The sequence below is a fragment of the Mchenga conophoros genome, linkage group LG23 (genome assembly GCF_057382185.1).
Source record: "Mchenga conophoros isolate Kocher_MC1m ecotype Shallow Benthic linkage group LG23, M_conophoros_male_GT1.1, whole genome shotgun sequence".
Taxonomy (NCBI): Eukaryota; Metazoa; Chordata; class Actinopteri; order Cichliformes; family Cichlidae; genus Mchenga; species Mchenga conophoros.
Genome location: NC_140547.1, coordinates 15376592 through 15394642, shown reverse-complemented (window position 1 = coordinate 15394642; position 18051 = coordinate 15376592). Strand labels below are relative to the sequence as shown.

The following is an 18051-nucleotide window of genomic DNA, read 5'->3' as shown; positions in this document are numbered from 1 at the left end:
GGTCATTAAAGTGCAGTGAACTTACTGTCATGTTCAAGAAACCATTGTAAAATTATTAGACATTTTTATATTGAAGCCAGAAACTACTTTGCACCGTAAAACGAAATCACTAAAGGTTAATGTTTTAAATCTGTATTTGTAAAAACACATGAATGCATTTGGGGTCTATTTGTTAAAATGAATATTTACTGGGGATTTTTTTTTTTTTGGCAAATGTTCATAGAAGCTATGACATGTTACTTTGTTTCACCGTGTGGAAGTGAAATAAAATGTTTGGTTAGTTGCTGTAATTCTGAAAATGCCTCGTGATTACTGACGAATTGGTTTTACTATATTTCCAGAAACTAGTTCTGATTATTCTCATATTAGTCATTGTCCTGTTAGGCCACGGGATGTCGCTTTCTTCTAAGCACAGGTTCAATGTGAATCACGTGACCAGTCATCCACAACTGGGTAGGCTTTATGCAAATGAGTTCTGCGTACATAGGATTTTTACTACTGGAACCCGGACGCTCCGAGCACAGCGAGAGTCTCACTAGACAACAGAGGACGCACAGATTCCGCTCTGGACATTATACCAAGACCCGGTTGGATGTGCAATATGACTTTTGAAGATACCAGTGGAGATAATTCAACAGAAAGGTTAGCTTTGCGTTGAACTCTGCATTTTCCTTTAATTTAATTCTGTTTTTAATACGAATTTAGAAACTTTTTGTTAGAATTATTGGTTTGCAGATATAATTGCACACTGCCCTTTGTGACCGACATTCAGCCCTATTATATTGAGCCGTCCCCCGGTTCTTGCATTTGTATCACACATGCAACGTTACATCACGAGCTGGCATTCACATGTCACGTGAACGGCGTTAGATGGAAAATTGGGGCATCAAATCTTAAACTAACAGCCTCTCTGATCATGCGCGTTCTGTTAAACTTTTGTTTCTTTAGAATGGACTCGGTGGCTACAGCGTTAGAGGAGGTCCTGAGCTCTGCATTGCCTCAGGGTTGCATCACTGTCGGAGTTTATGAAGCAGCAAAGTCACTCAATGTGTAAGTTGATAGTAAGCTCGCTACTGCCGCACTATGAAAAACTAGCTGGGATGAGCATGAAGTAGTAATGTTTGCTTTATCTTTTTCCTCATTGCTTTTAGGGATCCAGACAATGTGGTGTTGTGTCTACTGGCCACAGATGATGAGGAGGATGTGGCTCTGCAGATTCACTTTACCTTGATACAGGCATTCTGCTGCGAGAATGACATCAACATCCTGCGTGTGAGCAACATGAGGCGTCTGGCAGAGATACTCGGCGGAGTGAAGCCTGGAGGAGAGCCAATGGACTTACACTGTGTTCTAGTTACTGTAAGTACTGTTACTCACGTCCGTGTAGTTTAAACCTTGGGAATATTGCTCATTTCCTTTTGAGCAATCAAATGTACCTGGGGTTTATTGCTTCTCGTTTCTGCTGTCAGCACTTGGGAGTTGGCACCAGTTATGCAATCTGAATTATTATTTGCAAGTTTCATAAAAGAACAGATGGTAACCGCTTTGCTCTTTCCTGTGCAGAATCCGCAGTCATCCCCGTGGAAGGACCCTGCACTGAGCAAGTTGAACAGATTCTGCAGAGACTGCCGGTGTTTGGATCAGTGGGTGCCTGTTATCAACCTTCCTGACCGATGAAGCTGCTTGGAATATAAATGTATTGTGTGCAATGGGGAAAAAGTAACTGCCTAAGGCCTGTGTTAATGTCTGTGTTGGACTTGATTGGAAAGCGCCCCAGAGAGAGAGAAGTGGAGAGGGAGCGACGGGAGAGTTAGGAGAAGGAAGGGGGGAAAAAAAGAGCACAAGCGTTCCAACAAATTTACCAGGTCAGGGTGAACTTGTGGGCCAAGGAAGAGTGACTCAGCTGTCTGGGTTCCCGGATTTTAACGTATGACTGCGCCTTTCTCTGCCGAGAAAGAATAATTTTCGAGGAAACTGAATCATGTGAGCATGGAGCACACGTGGTGCCGAGCACAGGCGCATGGACTGGGGGAAAAGCCGACAGAGTGTCTCAGCTGACAAGACTCCAGGAACTGGACCACAACAGAGTGGATCAGTCAGCTGTCAGCTTGAAAAACTCCTCATGAAAATTTGACCAAATTGACTCAGCATTTCTTCAAGAGAACATTTACTTAATCTTATTTAAAAACTTGTCACTTTGATAACTCTGATAACTCAAAAGGGAAAGTTTTCACAGTTTATTATTATTATTATTATGGACAATACAATGTTTGTCCGGTAACTTGTTATGTTATTAATTTAATAAGTTATATTTATTGTGCATAGTTGAAAAGATTGTGCCTTGAAAATTTGAATAAAATAACATTTAAAAACAGTTCTCAGATGGGTTTTGCTTTACCTTTTCAGCAACTACTCCATCCGTGCACTTTTAGAAAATCATGCATGAATTTCCTGACATTTGGAGTTTGTTGTTACATGTCACAAGGGAAGTGACTCGTTTATTTATTTACTTGACATATGCTTTCGCTTTTCTTTTCTTTTGCATTTCAGCATAAAGCCAACCTGTTTAGGAGGGTGTACAACAAAGACAGAAGTGGAGTAGCTAACGTGTTTTCAGTAATCCACATGGTCTGAGAAGGAACTAGAGTTGTGCACCTCATCTGGGCTTTGTTTCCCAGCTTGAGGGGGGGAAAAAAAATCTAGCCTGTGGCAGAAAAATGGACAACTACAAGTCTTTTCAGACCAGATTAGCTGGCTTTGAAATGTGCTGCAGGCATTAGGTTTCTTGAAATAAAGTTTACTCCTGCATGGGAACCCTAGTAAACGTTGACCTTTTGCACATCTTGGAGATCTTATTACACAGAGGGGTGGAGAATTCCCATTGTAGTCAAATCTAAGTGGGATGGGGCTCATTGTGACAGCTCCTTCTTCACACCCCTCTGCATTCACGCAATCAGTGCTAAATTTACTGCTGAGAGAATTAAAAATAGCAGTGAGGCATGAAAAAAAAAAATGTTGAAGACCCCTTTCAGGCTGTAAAAAGAGAAAACCAGAACTTATGGTGCTTGCACAGAGTTAGAAAGGACAAAGGTTTCCACACAGAGCGTCACGAGACAAAGGATGCATGAGTCAGGGCTATTCAGCTCTATTGCTAGAGCTGTACAGTACTTTAGCTTTATGCCTAAAAATAGCCACATGAATAGAGGCATACCCTCTGACCACTGGCAATAATAGTTCTTGTAATTAACATGCAGTGTACGCACAGAGACTGACCCACTGAAGAGATGTCAGTTTGCAGGCAGGGATATCACAAAGACAACATTCCTGTCAAGCGGAGGGCTAACAGATGGGGAGGGAAAACTGGGTCAAAAAGGGACTGGAAGACTGAGGAGGATTGTGGGGTATGACAGAAGCTACACGGTCTGTGGTTGTCTTAAACTGACCGCAATAAACAAGAAAATTTTGCAAATCTGATAAACTGTATAGAAGTCTGTACATGTAAATAACGTTAACCTTGATAGAATTTTTAGATCTGAAGGGGTTTTTTAGGTTGTTAAACAATATCAGAAATAGTAGAGTCTGATCTGTATGACATGACACCTCCTGAAAATCAGTTTGATCACTGAAAGGCCTTCCTGACACTGAGGGAGGAGCTTCTAAAAGTAGGTGAGATAATGGAGATAGTGGATTATTGGCTTATCCCAGGGCTTCTTCATTACCAGGTAACACTATCACTGCAAATGATGCTGCTACAAAAGCCAGCCATGTAAGTCATCTGACTTGAGTGGGGATTTACATGAATGTGGGCCAACAAATATGGCCTGACCTGATTGTGGATGTAACATCGCACCTGAGAAGACTGAGACAGGAGATAAAAGGGTGCTCACAGAAGTAGGGATTATTGCATAACATGGTACTCATGGCTTACGGGCATGTAAACAACTTTGCTGAGAAATTAGAACAATCAAAAATGTTTGGGTCTTTGACCTGATTCACTCATCCACTTGTCTAAACATTGTGACTTGTGATTCAGACAAAGGAGTAATATTCATGTTGTTACAATAAGACATTTTCTATATAATTACAGTGGTGGGCGTGCATATAAAACATGCTCAAACTCTCAATTAATGAGGTCAGCAACCCCTCATAGCCAAAAGCTCAAGCTCCAAATTGCTTTAGATGCTCGATATCAGGACATTTTTCTGCTCTCGGCTCTACATAATGTCAGTGAGAGTGGATATCCCTACTATGAATTTCTTAATGTCAGGAACACAGCTACAGCTACAACCACAGCTGTTCAAACCCTGCTGTTTACAAGGGGCAGCCAATCAGCAGATAGCTTGCTTAAAAGGTAGTTCAGTTTGTTTTAGATGTTGGATTCACTTAAGATCTGCACCAATGCTCAGTCTAAGACAAATAAGGATCATCATGAACTTTAAATGATGAAAACCTACTATTGTAAAGTCCAATATCAAACATATGGAGCCGAAAAATGAACACTGTAGACCCTCCATTTGATTATATAAATGATGATTCATGCAATGAAAATGTCTAAAACAGGCTTATGTAAATTTAGTTGAATAATTTAACTTGTTTTCCATATTTATTTGCATTGAATATATGCAACAACAGGCAAAGGTTTGAATATGACAGTAAGCTGTTATTGACACCACGTGTGAGAAACCACAGACTTATCAACAAAAACATAAATCCATACAGACTGATCAAAATCAACCAGATGTATCGTTAACACAGCAACACGTAACACTTTTTAATCCCAAACATTGAAATCATGAAACAAAATAGAAAGTCAAATGTTAAGGTTTGACTGAAACCTGAAAAGAACATTTACAAGCAAGCACATACTCTGGTACATGGGCACAGTGTTACAAGCCTTTAGTAAGATATACCCCATATATCTCTTAATTCACCTAAAGAATCTTATAATTCACAGTTTTAGACAACAGCACTTATGTGACTTAAAGGTAGTCAAGAGGTTAAAGTAGGATTAACTTCATTATTAAGGCCCTGGCTGGTAAAATTACAAAAGTAGTTGCTCATGTTTTAGCAAGAGTATAGCTCACAAATGACATAAAGTTGCAGCTATGTCAACATGATATAATCAAAGGAAGTTTGAGCTGTAAACATGAAATGTTTCAAACTCATAACAGTCATTTGGTGTTCATTAGTTTCACAGTGCCTGAAGTGTACAAACAAGAAGCCTCAGGTCTGCAGACAGAAGCAGCGAAACTAGATCTGATGAGTCTGATTACTGTAAATATTTTTCTTCTACAGTAACGGCTTCATGGCAAGGTTAAGGTTTACTCCATTTAAGAGTGTCATCCTCCAAGTACTTGCATCGTAAGACTTACAGATATCATGTTCGTGTTCTTTTATCGCTCTCCGCTGAATACAACCAAAGTTGCAAAAACAGCAAGCTTACAGCAAAATTAAGCATCAATTCATCCTGAAATATTGGCACTGCACTGTACAAGTGCACCACATCATTTTTTGAAATGTCTAAAAAAAATCAAAATCTGAATTATATTTGAACAAACTCTTTGCATCTCTGGAAAGGTTATATAAGGTTAGATATAAGAGACACGTATGATCGAGTAATCCCTATGATCTAAAAGCTCAGCCTTCAGACTGCTCTAAGCACAGCTTCAGGCAGTCCCCCTCCCTCTTGGGCAATAAGGTATGGTGCAGAAGCCCCACCTACTTGTGAGAGGCAGCCAATCAGATTAAACGTGACATAAGAGGAGGGGAATAGGAAGTAAAGTAGAATGCACAAAAACTAAGGAATATTTTAAATTGTAAAATCATATAAAACTACTGTAGTAGAGTCTAAGGATAAAATGCGGAGCTGGAAATTATCATAATGGGTCTCCTTTGATGATTTTAGACCATTTCTTCTGAGTCAAAATGCGTGACAATAAAAAGTACATCAGTGGTTATGGACCTCCCTTTCTGTTTATCCCGGAAATGCAGGTCCATTAGAGTTTGGACAGTTAACTCATCTGACAGGATATCATTATCTTGTTAATTGTCTCATTCTGAACAGAATACAAACCGTTTCCTGATGAAAGCAAGAAGTGAAAACCCAAAGCCTAAATCTGATTAGACCAATGACTTGAAGGGGGCTTGTTTATACGTGCTGTCATAATTACAGTCATCAACTCTCCCAACTCTCAGCTCCTTTCAGGCTGAGGTCTGTGGCCTTCCAGATCCTGTCAGATTACAGTGCAGACAAACAAAAGCCACCACTTTTAATCATCTTTGTTAGAGCCGCAGCTTTGATCAGAGGCAACGGCTTCAGCCTTCTGCCCGTTCTTTGGTGTCACAGCTATTTGACTAAAAGGCAGAGAGGACTACATTCCTTATCAAACTCAAGCAGGCATGTGAAAAAGTTAAGGGGTATACTGGCCTTAAGGCAAGTTGTGAGCAGAGCTTTTACACATAGGATTTAGCATCAAAAGCAAGAGTTCAGGTGTTTCCCTACAAAACTGTGCAAGGCTTCTTGTCCTTGAAAGGGTTTTCTGAAGCAGGGATACCCATTAGCAGCGGGTCATTCTTGGCGTGCTCTCCACAGTAGCGCATCAGCTCCGATGAAGCCTTGGACACCTGCAAAGAAATCAGTAAATACACCAATCTCCTAAAAAAAAAAAAAAAAAGAAAAAAAAAAAAAGAAAGTGGAACAGTCATAGTGGTGTGAATGTGACTGCAGACATACCTTTATCCTCTCGATGCTGGCTTCTATCCTCAGCTGCTGCACCGTCCGTCTGGCCTGAACTATGCTACTGGAGCTCTGCATTTTTGATGACATTGCAGTTTTTAGACAGCTGTGCTTAAACCTGTGTAAGACAAAATATGATCCTTACTGAATGCACGTTAATTAGTGTAGAGATGCATCTGGTATTTAGATAAAGGAAACCAAATAAACCACAGTCTAATTAATTTGTTGATATGCTGACTGGCAACAAGATGTTCCTGCGGGAGATTAAAGAAGTGACACAAAGGCCAAGCTGCTGCTAAAAATACATGCGAGGCTATAACAGCAACAAAACAGAATCTAAGTTGATGAACATAGACTTGATGCTATTAGTATATAGAGACGAATGAGCTTAGCATCAAGTCAAATTGCAGTTATTTGGCTTAAAAGCTGTATTCGATACCTCCCATGTCCCAGCTGCACATTACCTTTCTGCTAAGGTTACAGCATTTAAATGCAATATTAAGTTACAAAATTAAATGTTGAAAAAAATATTGTTTTAAAATGATACCAATAAGAGGAAAGATGTGAAATAGAGCTATAAAAGTTGAAACGGAGCAAGAAGGAATCTGGCTCGGACTAAAACAAAAGAACACAAAAAAGTCTCTTCTGCCAAAAAATTAATGCTGATGTACTAAGTGGGAAGTGCAATTTTATTTCATGACCCAACGACAAATCATTGTGGCATGATTTGTCATACCTGACATCAATTGGCTTGATTTTCCTCCACCTGCCATAAGATTCTCCCAGGAAAGTAAAAATCCAATCAAATGACAGATCACTTATTGACACTACACGAGGTGGTTCTAGACAAAACATCAAGGACCAATGGTTTTAACCATCTTTGAGATACAGTCTATATCACTGTGTATGTCTGCATAAAAATGTTGCAACAATCTATGTAATACATGAAATATTTCAGTTATTGGCAAGCACTCACTAACAAAAAAGGGCTGTAAGAAAAAATACAAAGCTGCATGTTTACGCATTAGAGGTTTTATGCATGATGTCCTTAGATATAAGAAATCAAGTTACTAAAATGTGGAAGCTGAAACAAACTCTATAACTGTGCAACTTCTCAGAAGTGGCAGTTGACCAAATCCTGAATTCATTCAATATGCGTAAAAGCTGTGACCCAACCCAGTTTCACAATTCCCACTTCCAGGATACATTGGTTTGCTTTTACCGACTCATTACGTCATTGCTCGTAGGGGAGGCGACACGCTGGCCATTTTTTACATTTAACTTTAGCCAACTGTCAGGCAGAATTCAAAGGGGAAGCAGTCTTTGAACAAATCCTCGTGTTTCCTTTCTGTTTTCTCCACTAAAAGCAATTTCCTTTAAAAACCAGAAACAGTCTCTAACGCAAGAGTAACACAATGTCTTGTATTCAAAGTTAGAGTAAAACACAGTAAATGCACTGTTGAGCAATTTTATTGAGAACTTAAACTGTGCATAGCAATTGTTCAGCTGATAATTTGCAGCTTTTGTTCCTGGAACACATTAAGAAAACACAGCAGAGAGCAGCTCTGTGGGACTGACAAAAATAACCTTTGGCATGTGGTGCAGTAAATGTTAGCTCTGTGCTCTGATGCAGGATATTACGGAGGAGGGGAACACGCTGAAACGGAAGGGAGATGAAACATGGGCAACTGCAGAACTGCCTACAGAAAAAAAGACAAGACCATACATCTCTCTAACCCCCCCCTCACCCACCCACTCCTTTCCGCTTCCTCCACAGGAAGCAGTATCGCCTGTTACCCTCCAAAGTATAAATGATTAAATATGGGGTGGAGGTGCTAAAAATAGAAGCTACAGACATGGGATAATAACCTAGGATAGAGAAAGTGTAGCTGTTATTGCTGGAGTGCAAGGCTTTTGCAAGGCAGTTGTCAAGGTAGCTTTCCTGAAAACCTGCATGCTGACATTAAAACCAAAAGCACGATTGCACATATTTACTGTCAGGCTCGTGTACAACATTCTGGACCTGTGTACTCATTGTACAAAGGAAGTTACCACTTCATGTCATGCATCTCTCGTCAACACAGCTGTGCTGGCCAGGCAGGAGTGGACTCTGAAAAAGGTTAGAGCTGCGTCACAGCAGGGTTAGTAACTACCCACTAACGTCTGCACGGACACTGTGTGACGCTGGCTGTTACTATCAAGCCCTGAGACCAGAAACATAAAAGTGCTGGGTAACAGTGACTGTTTACACTGAACTAAACATTAGATTTTTGAGATGGAAGTGTAGAGACCTTTCATCTTGCAACACAAGTCACAGACTAAAAAACATCTAAGGTATTTAGGGCATCCATACCTATCCTGGTATGGCTGTGTAGGTTTACTTGCAGCTTGCATGTTTAATGTTAGTATAGCAAAGGGCACTATGCCCTAAAAAACTGTGACCCCCTGTTGCATATTATTCCCCATACAAACTGCCATAATAAGTACACTTTAGAGTCCAAAAAACTCTTTCCCAACTAAGCAGCTTATCCTTCTAAATATTGCAATCCTGCTTAGCACATTTTATGCCTAAATGAAAAGGAATGCTGCACAAACATGCTACAGCTAGCATGAGTAACCTGTTTGGAATTTCAAATATTATAGCAGATATACTGATCCAAAAGAAAACTTCTATAGGTGTACTACTTTGCTCATATAAAACTGGGTCAAGGGAATTAAAGAATTTAATAGATAAACAAATTCAGTAATGGAATTGCTGTCAATTAGACGCATAATTAAGAAGATCCACTTAAGATTGCACTAGTTGTATGACAGCTTTGAAAGTGAAGCAGATTGGTGGCTTTCAGATTGTTTAGGTGAAGCAACTTTTAGCTATTGTTCCCTCACTGGTTATGCCTTAAACCATTAGGCAAGAAAGCAAGTAAACCTGGCTATGCCTCACATTTCCAGCAGACCAGGTGTGTCTACCCTGGAGCCGAGTACCTGAACTTAATCGAAACCCTGACCAAAAACAAGCCACACTCCATTCTTCAGAGAGATGCTCCACCCTGCATTTTTCTGGAGAATGATACATACTGCAGCAGGACAATGAATCCAAACACACCTCAAAGCTTTGAGGGCCTACTTGAACACCAAAGTAGACCAGGGAGTGTGGACTGCTACCTGACCTCAACCTCAAAGAGCATTTGTGGGGGCACTTCAAAGACAAGTATTCCTGGCATCTCAAGAAGTTCAGTGGAACACTGTCAGATCATGCCAGTTTGTGTCCATGATGTTATTAAAATACAAAGAGTGAAATAAAACCATTCTGAAATAAATGTACTTTTTTTCTAGAGATTCAGCTTCTCACTTAAACTATTAGGCAAGAAAGAAAGCAGAACTTATTTATACAGCACATTTCATTCTAGGTGGATTCTCAATGTGCTGCACAAAGCACGAGCTACCACAGAGGCTGCAGGCACAAACCTAGTCAGATAATATGAAACTAAGTCAACAGACTGACGTGAGCAAGTGAATAAATAAAATAACTAAGAATATACCCATAAGATCCATAACACTTCACCACTTTTGACTGATGTCCCAGAATAAGCAGGCAATGAAGAAGAAAAAAAGTATTAGGGGTTTAGTTCTAAAACAAGCAAAAGCCAATACAATGACCTCAGTACAGGTGCTATAGTGGTCATATTTCCTGTAGAGCTGAAATTAGGATGTTTACCTGATAATCCTTTGAGCTGCACATCCAGACAACTAAAAGTAAAAGCATGGACAATTCTTTCTGCACATTAAACAGATAAAAGGTTTAAAACCTTTGTGCTATTTCCCGATTTATCAAATTGCTTGATTTATTTTGGCTCTGCTGCTGATTTGTGAAAAGATTTGTAACCTATACCACTTTCTATAGAAGGCTGTAAAAAGTTCATAAGAAAAACAAAGTGAAATTATTTGCAATAAAAAATAAGTTCCAGGTTACAAAAAAAAAAAAAAAAAAAAAAACTCATGAGAACAGCTAAAAAGTAGCTGCTGGGAGGTGATCGTCCACCAGTCACAGAGACGTGGAGACCGCAGAGACCAGATGTGGCATACTGTCTTCAGCAGCCAGACTGAAAGAGGTGAATGGGTTTACAGATCCTTCCAGCAGGATTGGTTCATCACACACAGACTCTGCTGTGCAACTTCGTTCAAAGGAACTGTCTGATACAGGGAGGTCCCTCTCCTGAAATGAGCTGGATTCCAAGTAATCCCTTATTATAAGTCAAGGCAGTGACTAGTGTTACAGTAACCCTGCTGCTTCTGAGGGATCAAAATAAACTAATTACTTCTAAATTTCATGCATGTCAATAATGTGACTTTTGTTGTAGGTTCTCCTTAAGATTCTGACCGTACTAAAGCTATTTGAATAAAATGAGTATTTTTATATTTCTTGAAGAAGAAAAAAAACTCCCATACTTTTCCCGTAATATGTATGTACTGTAGTGAGGCAAACCGGACTGGTTTATAGCATGCATACTCAAATACAAGAAACGTTTAACCTGGATTTGCCCCAAAGTCAAAAAACATAAACAAGCTCATTTGCCCCAAATGAGCTTGTTTATGTTTTATACTTCTTGAAAAACATGAAGTATTCCTGAGTTAAAACCACCACTGCACTATATGCAGATAGTTCCTACTGCAAGGAACACTTTTTAGTACACTAGAAATTTTATTTTTGAAATAAGACCTCAATTAAACAAATGCGTGGTTTAAAAAAAAAAAAAAAAAAGTGCACTCATTCCAGTAAAACAAACATAAACAAGTAGTGATACCAAGTGCGGCAGAGTCTTTAAGATCCTGCTAGCCAAAAGAATGTCTGAAATGTCTTCAGCTGTGTTGCGCCTGTCTGCATCTAGCGTGTGTGCTTATGTGTGGCAAATGTAAACATGTGGCATACTGAAAGGATTGATGAAAACATATTTGAAGTTTTACAGCGGAGGGCTTACTTTGATGTGGCTTCAGGGCTTTTGCACAGGTGGGCCCTCACAGTGCCAGCACAGAGGTCCTGCAGAGTTTATGACAGCAGCTTTTGCCCTTTAGTATGTAATAGTGCACACAGATCTGCTGCCTGACCAAATACTCTAATGGCCTAATGACATATCATATGCCCATATGTGTACTGAAATACTCCTTAGCTGTTATTATCATTTCTTTGGTCCATATGGTCCTCCCTAACCCTAACAAGCTCAAAGCGGGAGTGATTGCTACAAAAATTTGCAAAACTCATTAATGAAAGCTCAAACTATTCCCGTTTCCATCCGTGACTAGCAAGAGTTCAAGAATTGGCTGTTGGTGCTGCAAATTCTTCATTTTTTAAAATTATGTTCTGTGTTTAACCTTTCTGAGACAATTCTTTTTTCTTTTTTTTTTTCAAGAGTGAAATGGTCAAGAGGGTGGAAAAAGATAGGCACACGCAAACATACAACTGAACAAATTAATTTTCGGTGCAACTTTCAAAAGCATGGGTACCGTTTTCTTGATGCTTTACAAATGACTTAAATTGCCCCACTGCATGCTTCTCATGCTCTCTTTTTTTTTTTGGCATGTTCCAGTTCCAAAGCCTCACTTGGCATCTCCCTTTCTCACCTACAGTGGCTCCAAGACCCACAGTTTGAGAAGTGAACTTGTTATTTAACTGACATTTTGGTCTGTTTTCTGGTTTTTGACGTGCAAACCTTAGGCTAATTAGAGATTTATTGCGCCGTTATATCGATACACCTCGTTCTCATTCCCCAGGCACCATTTAGTGGTATTTTATTAAATTTGTGACTCATTTAGGTACAAAGTGTCCTGTCCTGTGGCACTGGGTAATGGCAGGTTGGGTTACTGAAGTGGCTTTCATTTCCAAACAGAGTTACTGTGAAGTGAGCAATTTTAAGCTTTTTTTTTTTTTTTTTTTTTTTTTTTAAACACGAGTTATGAGAGTAACCACAAAAGTAAAAAGCTAGTGAGAACAAAAAGTAACAGAAAACCAAACTGTAAGAGTTCCCAAGGTGATGCACTTCCACCTGCATGTGCGCCCAACCTGCAGTGTCTCCATGCCTCCATGCTTTGAGAAGCACTGCAATAGAATACTGAAGCCTGTTATTTAGCTGGCTTACAGCCCACTTGCTGGTCTTTGATTTGCATGTTTCAGGCTAATTACAGCTCTAGATTTTTATGCATCGATTCAGCTCATTCTCATCCCCAGGCTTTTAGTTCTGTTTTACTAAATAAGCTCACATGGCTCATTTAGGAACAAGGTTAGCTTCCGGACCCTTACGCACTGGGTGATGACATTAGTGATATGTGGGTGTAACGGAAAACTCCTACAAGCAAGGTTACTATTGTGAGAGGGCATATTTCAACTTGAAAAACAGTATTTTCCTAACCCTAATCGACAGGAAAAGGACCTTGAAAAATAAAGCAAATCAGCAAGTGGAGAAAATAAACAAAGTGCAAGCAGGACACGCACCAGGGTATTCATCCTGATAACAGGGTTTGGGTTAGAACTGACGCATTGCCTGTCAACAGTGTGGCAGTGTCATGAAAAAGCACTCCCCCCTTCCTGATTTCTTTTTTTAATATTCATCACACTTACAGATAATCAACAAATAACAACAATAGACAAAGATAACCGGAATAAAAACAAAATGCATTTTTTACATGATGATTCAATTCAGAGTTAACTCATTAATTAACCATATTGTTTGGAAAGCTGAGCTCAATTTCAATAGAGACACAAGTGTAATTATTTCAAATACTGTTGAATCAAGAAATCACTTAATCTGAACCTGTCTGATAATATGAAGTAAGCTAAAAGATCTATAAATGCAACACATCATACCACGATCTAAAGAACAAATGAGAAACAATGTTATTTATATCTATTAGTCTGGAAAGACTAATAGCCAGATTGCAAGCCGTTCAAGGTTCTTTATTTGTTATCCACAAATGACAAAAACTGGGATCAGTGGTGAAGACTAAGGAGCTGGTGGTGGACTTCAGAAGGGGTCAGCACAGAGACTACAAGCCCATTATCATCAATGGAGCTCCAGTGGAGAGGGTGCAGTCCTTCAAGTATCTTGGTGTCCACATCTCCTCAGACCTGACATGGGCTGCCCACATTCAGGTCCAGACCAAAAAGGCTAGGCAGCGCCTGTATCACCTACGACAACTGAGGAAGTTCAGGGTCTCTCCAAAGATCCTCAGGATTTTCTATACAGGCGCTGTGGAGAGTATCCTCACACAGAACATGACATCGTGGTTTGGGAACAGCTGTGTGAAGGACCAAAAGGCTCTCCAGAGAGTGGTCCGTACAGCAGAACGCTGCTGCAGGATTGCTCTCCCCCCGCTTCAGGACACCTACACCAGGAGATGCTGGACTAGAGCAGCGCAGATACTGAAGGACCCGTCCCATCCTGGCAACAAACTGTTCCAACTTCTGCAATCTGGTTGAAGGTTCCGCATCTTCCGGGCAAGGACAGAGAGACTCAAGAGGAGCTTCTATCCCCAAGCCATCCGTGCCCTAAACACACACACCCGCCCGCTCACATCATCTATAATTGACTGAGACAGGACTCTCTTCCAGACACTCTAAACCCAGGCACAATGTACATTTCAACTCCTTTAATTTTAAACATGTTTATATTGTCTATCCTGTAAAATAGTCAGATGTCTATTCATATTAATGTACAGAATTCGCCTGCTTGCAGTATTCACTGTGTGTTATACTTGTATAACTATGCATGTGACAAATAAAGAACCTTGAACCATCCCAGGAGTGGCCAGCCTACCAAAATTACTCCAGGAGCAAGAAAGAACCCAGAACTACGGACATGCAGCACTCACTTGTCTCTGTTAAGGTCAGTGTTCAGAATATTTAAAAAAAAAAAAAAAAAAAAGAGTGGGCAAAAATGGAATCTACTGGTGAGGTCCAAGGTGAAAACCACTGTTGACCAGAAACAACACGGAAAAAAACATTTTGATGAATAGATTCTGTGGACTGATGAGACAAAAGTTGATATTTCTGGAAGGTTTGCGTCCTGTTATATCTGGCATGAAACTAACACTAACACAGAAACAGCTCATGTCCTGAAGCTCAAGCTGGGCAACTCAAGAGTTGGGAGTTCGCCTTGTAATCGGAAGGTTGCCGGTTCGAGCCCCGGCTTGGACAGTCTCAATCGTTGTGTCCTTGGGCAAGACACTTCACCCGTTGCCTACTGGTGGTGGTCAGAGGGCCCGGTGGCGCCAGTGTTCGGCAGCCTCGCCTCTGTCAGTGCTCCCCAGGGCAGCTGTGGCTACAATGTAGCTTGCCATCACCAGTGTGTGAATGTGGGTGCAATGTGCTTTGGGGTCCTTAGGGACTAGGAAAGCGCTATACAAATACAGGCCATTTACCAAGTACAAATGATTCTGAAATACTCCAGCAAATTAAATGAATAAATTTTTTTTTAAATATGTAAAAGTCAAAGTCTGGACTTAAATCACATTGAGATGCTCAAAACCCCTCCAAAGTGGCTAAATTGAAAAAAATATATATATCAGCGAAGAAGCTATCACAGCTATCACAAACACGATAGAGTGCAAAGGGTGGCGCTACCAGTTATTACGTCTAGGGGGTAATTACTTCTTCGCAAAGGACCAGGTTTGGATATTTTTTGGCTTTTAATAAATCATATTTTCATTTCAAATCTTCATTTTGTCTTTACTCGGACTGTGTATGTCTAACATTACAAATTCTTTGATGATCTGAAGGATTCAGCACACATATGATAATATGTCAGTAAGCCATTAAGAGTGTTTGGTCAGGCAGATCTCTGTGCAATGTTACAAGCCAAAGGGGAGCAACTACAGCTTTGGATGGACTATGTAATTTCAATACTCTGCTGCAATATATCACTATTTATAATACTTAATTGCTTCAATAAAGAACAAATGCTTCATTAACTCCTATCTATTGCATACAAAGGTGTTATTCATTGTTTTGCCCAACTAAAGGCAGGCTACTAACCATGTCCTGTATGATTAGTTATCAGCTGCAGTTACAAAAGTGTTGCTCCGTGGGACACAGAGCACCTCTGTTATCTGTCCCTTACACTGAGACAACCCCGGCAGGCTCCACAGTCTACTCCTGGGCCAGGATCTGTGGCAGCCTCTACAATAAGCTCTGAGGCTTAGGCTCATTTGAGAGGCACAGTGACAATGCAGACAGGCTATCAGTATTGTGCCACACTCACAACAGCTATTTTTGCATTGTTCACAACAGAGGCAACTGGGACAGGAGTTGTGAGCTTTTACAAGTTTAACTGCGCCCTCATGAGCACTAATCTCAGACAGCCTGATGTTATCAGGGAACCAGACTGCCCAGTCAGGCGTGCAGAGGAAAGAGACAGAGGCCTCCCAAAGAGAGACAAACACACAGCGTCTCTTCTGAGTGTTGGAGGAGGCAAACTGTATGACTAATGCTATAACATTTCAATGTGTGCATGAGCATCATCGATTACAAGCTTTGATGGTGACAGACTTTAAAGGCGTCGGCGGTGCTGTCCAAAAAGCTTTGAACACCTAACTGTGTGAAGTCAGCAGACATGAAAAGAATCACAGAAGGTGTCGGTGTTTGCGCTGCAGATTAAAAAGGAGATCGGGGTTCCGAGCCGCTGAGTCACAGGCTGCAAGTTTCTCTCTGAGCTTCTCACTTTACTTTACATCCATTTCCTGAACTACTGGCATGCAGATTTTTTTTCTTTTTTTTTTTTTTTTTTTAAAACCAAGGGTGAGGTCAGATTTAGGACAACAGATTTTCACTCCAGTTTCCGTCTGCCTGTCCTTTCTTCCCACCTGGGCCCCATGTGCGGAAAAACAGGTTTCTTTTGAGAGCGTGTGCATGTTCGGTCACACAGCCTGCAGACAGGCGCAGCCGTTTAAAAGTTCAAAGCTTTGACTAATGTGCTTCTGATTCCCTGAGAAATAAGTTCATCTTGGTCTTTTTCATACACACCCTGTGGAGAGGTACAGTGAATGACATCTATAGATTAGAATGCTCTTTGAAGTTCTGGCAACTTGTCTTTTATGTACTTGGAATTTAGTGAAAGACAAGCAGCTAAAAAGCCCCAAACCAGGTGCTGCTCTCTTCTACTACACTTTATCATGCTGTATTCAGTTTCCTCCTCCCTCTGCTTTGATTATTTTCCAAAGAAATTAGATTTGGCTTTGGGAGATATTGCCTTTATTTGACAAATACAGAAGAGCAACAGACGGACAAAAGAGGAACTACCCCACCATGTCTGAAGCTAAATCTGGACGGCCAGATGCAAGACAACATGCCAGCCAGCAGCTGTTGCTATTAATATGGAAATTAATGTGGGTGGGGGTTATCATGCAAACCTGTTGCAAAACTCACTTTGAACATGTGTAATAAAAAGAGCTTTGAAACAACACTTTTTTAAAAACTTGTTGATTTTTTCATCCACCCACTTTGACTGCAATCCATCAACAGTTGTTTGATGGCTAACTTAAAAAGTTTTCCATCTAAATCAGGGATGTCAAACTCATTTTACATTGCGAGCCACCTACAGCCCACTTTGATCTTAAGTGGGCCGGAGAAGTGAAACTCCCCTTTCTGAAGCCACATATTTGACTGTTTTCTACATCTTAAAGAAAAAGTTGCTGCGACAAAGAAAAGAAATCTGTCAGAAAGTTGAAATCTCTTTAGTACTGAATAGCAGAAATTAGGCTCTCTTGTCAGATGTCATTTTTTGGAGGAAAAAAAGGAGGCCAACAACACTGTACACAATGATAAACTGATGCGTAATGAGCAAGCAAATAAGGCAGAAAATAGAGATTTTTGATGGGAAACTGGTCTCAAAGTACACTGAGCGAAAGCTGTGAGGGAAGACAGCCAAAGTAAGTGGGAATTCATTACAATGTTTTTCAAACGTAAGGTGTAAAGTAGTCGTCTCCTTTTGCTGCTGGTTCAGTGAATTTTGGTTGGAGAGTGACAAAATCTGTAGTTTTGGAATCTGGGAGATGTTGGCTTCCCGCACCTGTTCGTTAATTGTTTGCCGATTTAGCTTTTTGGTGGTTGTTGAAATGGTTTTATGAGCTTTTAACTGAGATTCTGATGTTTCTGTTGTCTATATTCAAACAACAGATCTGGCGGTACATCACATTAAGCTAGATGTTCTCCCGCTTGCCCCCGATTGTTTAAAGCGATGTTCAAACAATCAAAATGCATTGTGGGAAATGTAGTTTATAGCCAACATATGCTTTAAGCAGCATACAGTAAATGTATTTGAAGACAATAA

The 18051-nt window shown here is 40.3% G+C and overlaps 2 protein-coding genes across 4 annotated transcripts in view; one reads left to right on the top strand and one right to left on the bottom strand.

The window, feature by feature from the left end:
- Positions 1-511: 511 nt before the first annotated feature.
- gadd45ab (growth arrest and DNA-damage-inducible, alpha, b) lies at positions 512-2372 on the top strand. The gene is made up of 4 exons (XM_085265257.1): positions 512-642; positions 949-1050; positions 1152-1359; positions 1564-2372. The coding sequence occupies exons 1-4, from the start codon at positions 593-595 to the stop codon at positions 1675-1677; spliced, it is 474 nt and encodes a 157-aa protein (XP_085121383.1). The 5' UTR covers positions 512-592; the 3' UTR covers positions 1678-2372.
- Positions 2373-4563: 2191 nt separating this feature from the next.
- Positions 4564-18051, bottom strand: part of gng12b (guanine nucleotide binding protein (G protein), gamma 12b) — a 28512-nt gene continuing 15024 nt past the window's right edge. For all 3 annotated transcript variants that reach the window (XM_085265318.1, XM_085265319.1, XM_085265320.1), the window contains 2 exons: positions 6734-6854; positions 4564-6624 (listed from right to left, as the gene is read on the bottom strand). In XM_085265318.1, the coding sequence (XP_085121444.1) occupies positions 6499-6624; positions 6734-6826 (219 nt within the window). In that variant the 5' untranslated portion in view covers positions 6827-6854 and the 3' untranslated portion in view covers positions 4564-6498. The remainder of the gene's footprint in view (positions 6625-6733; positions 6855-18051) is intronic.

What these genes read in the sequence shown, in the direction of transcription:
- gadd45ab (XM_085265257.1), top strand. Translation starts at nt 593, where the DNA reads ATGTGCAATATGACTTTTGAAGATACCAGTGGAGATAATTCAACAGAA. An exon ending in GGAGATAATTCAACAGAAAG is followed by an intron (nt 643 to 948) that starts GTTAGCTTTGCG and finishes TTGTTTCTTTAG; the next exon opens with AATGGACTCGGTGGCTACAG. An exon ending in GCAGCAAAGTCACTCAATGT is followed by an intron (nt 1,051 to 1,151) that starts GTAAGTTGATAG and finishes CATTGCTTTTAG; the next exon opens with GGATCCAGACAATGTGGTGT.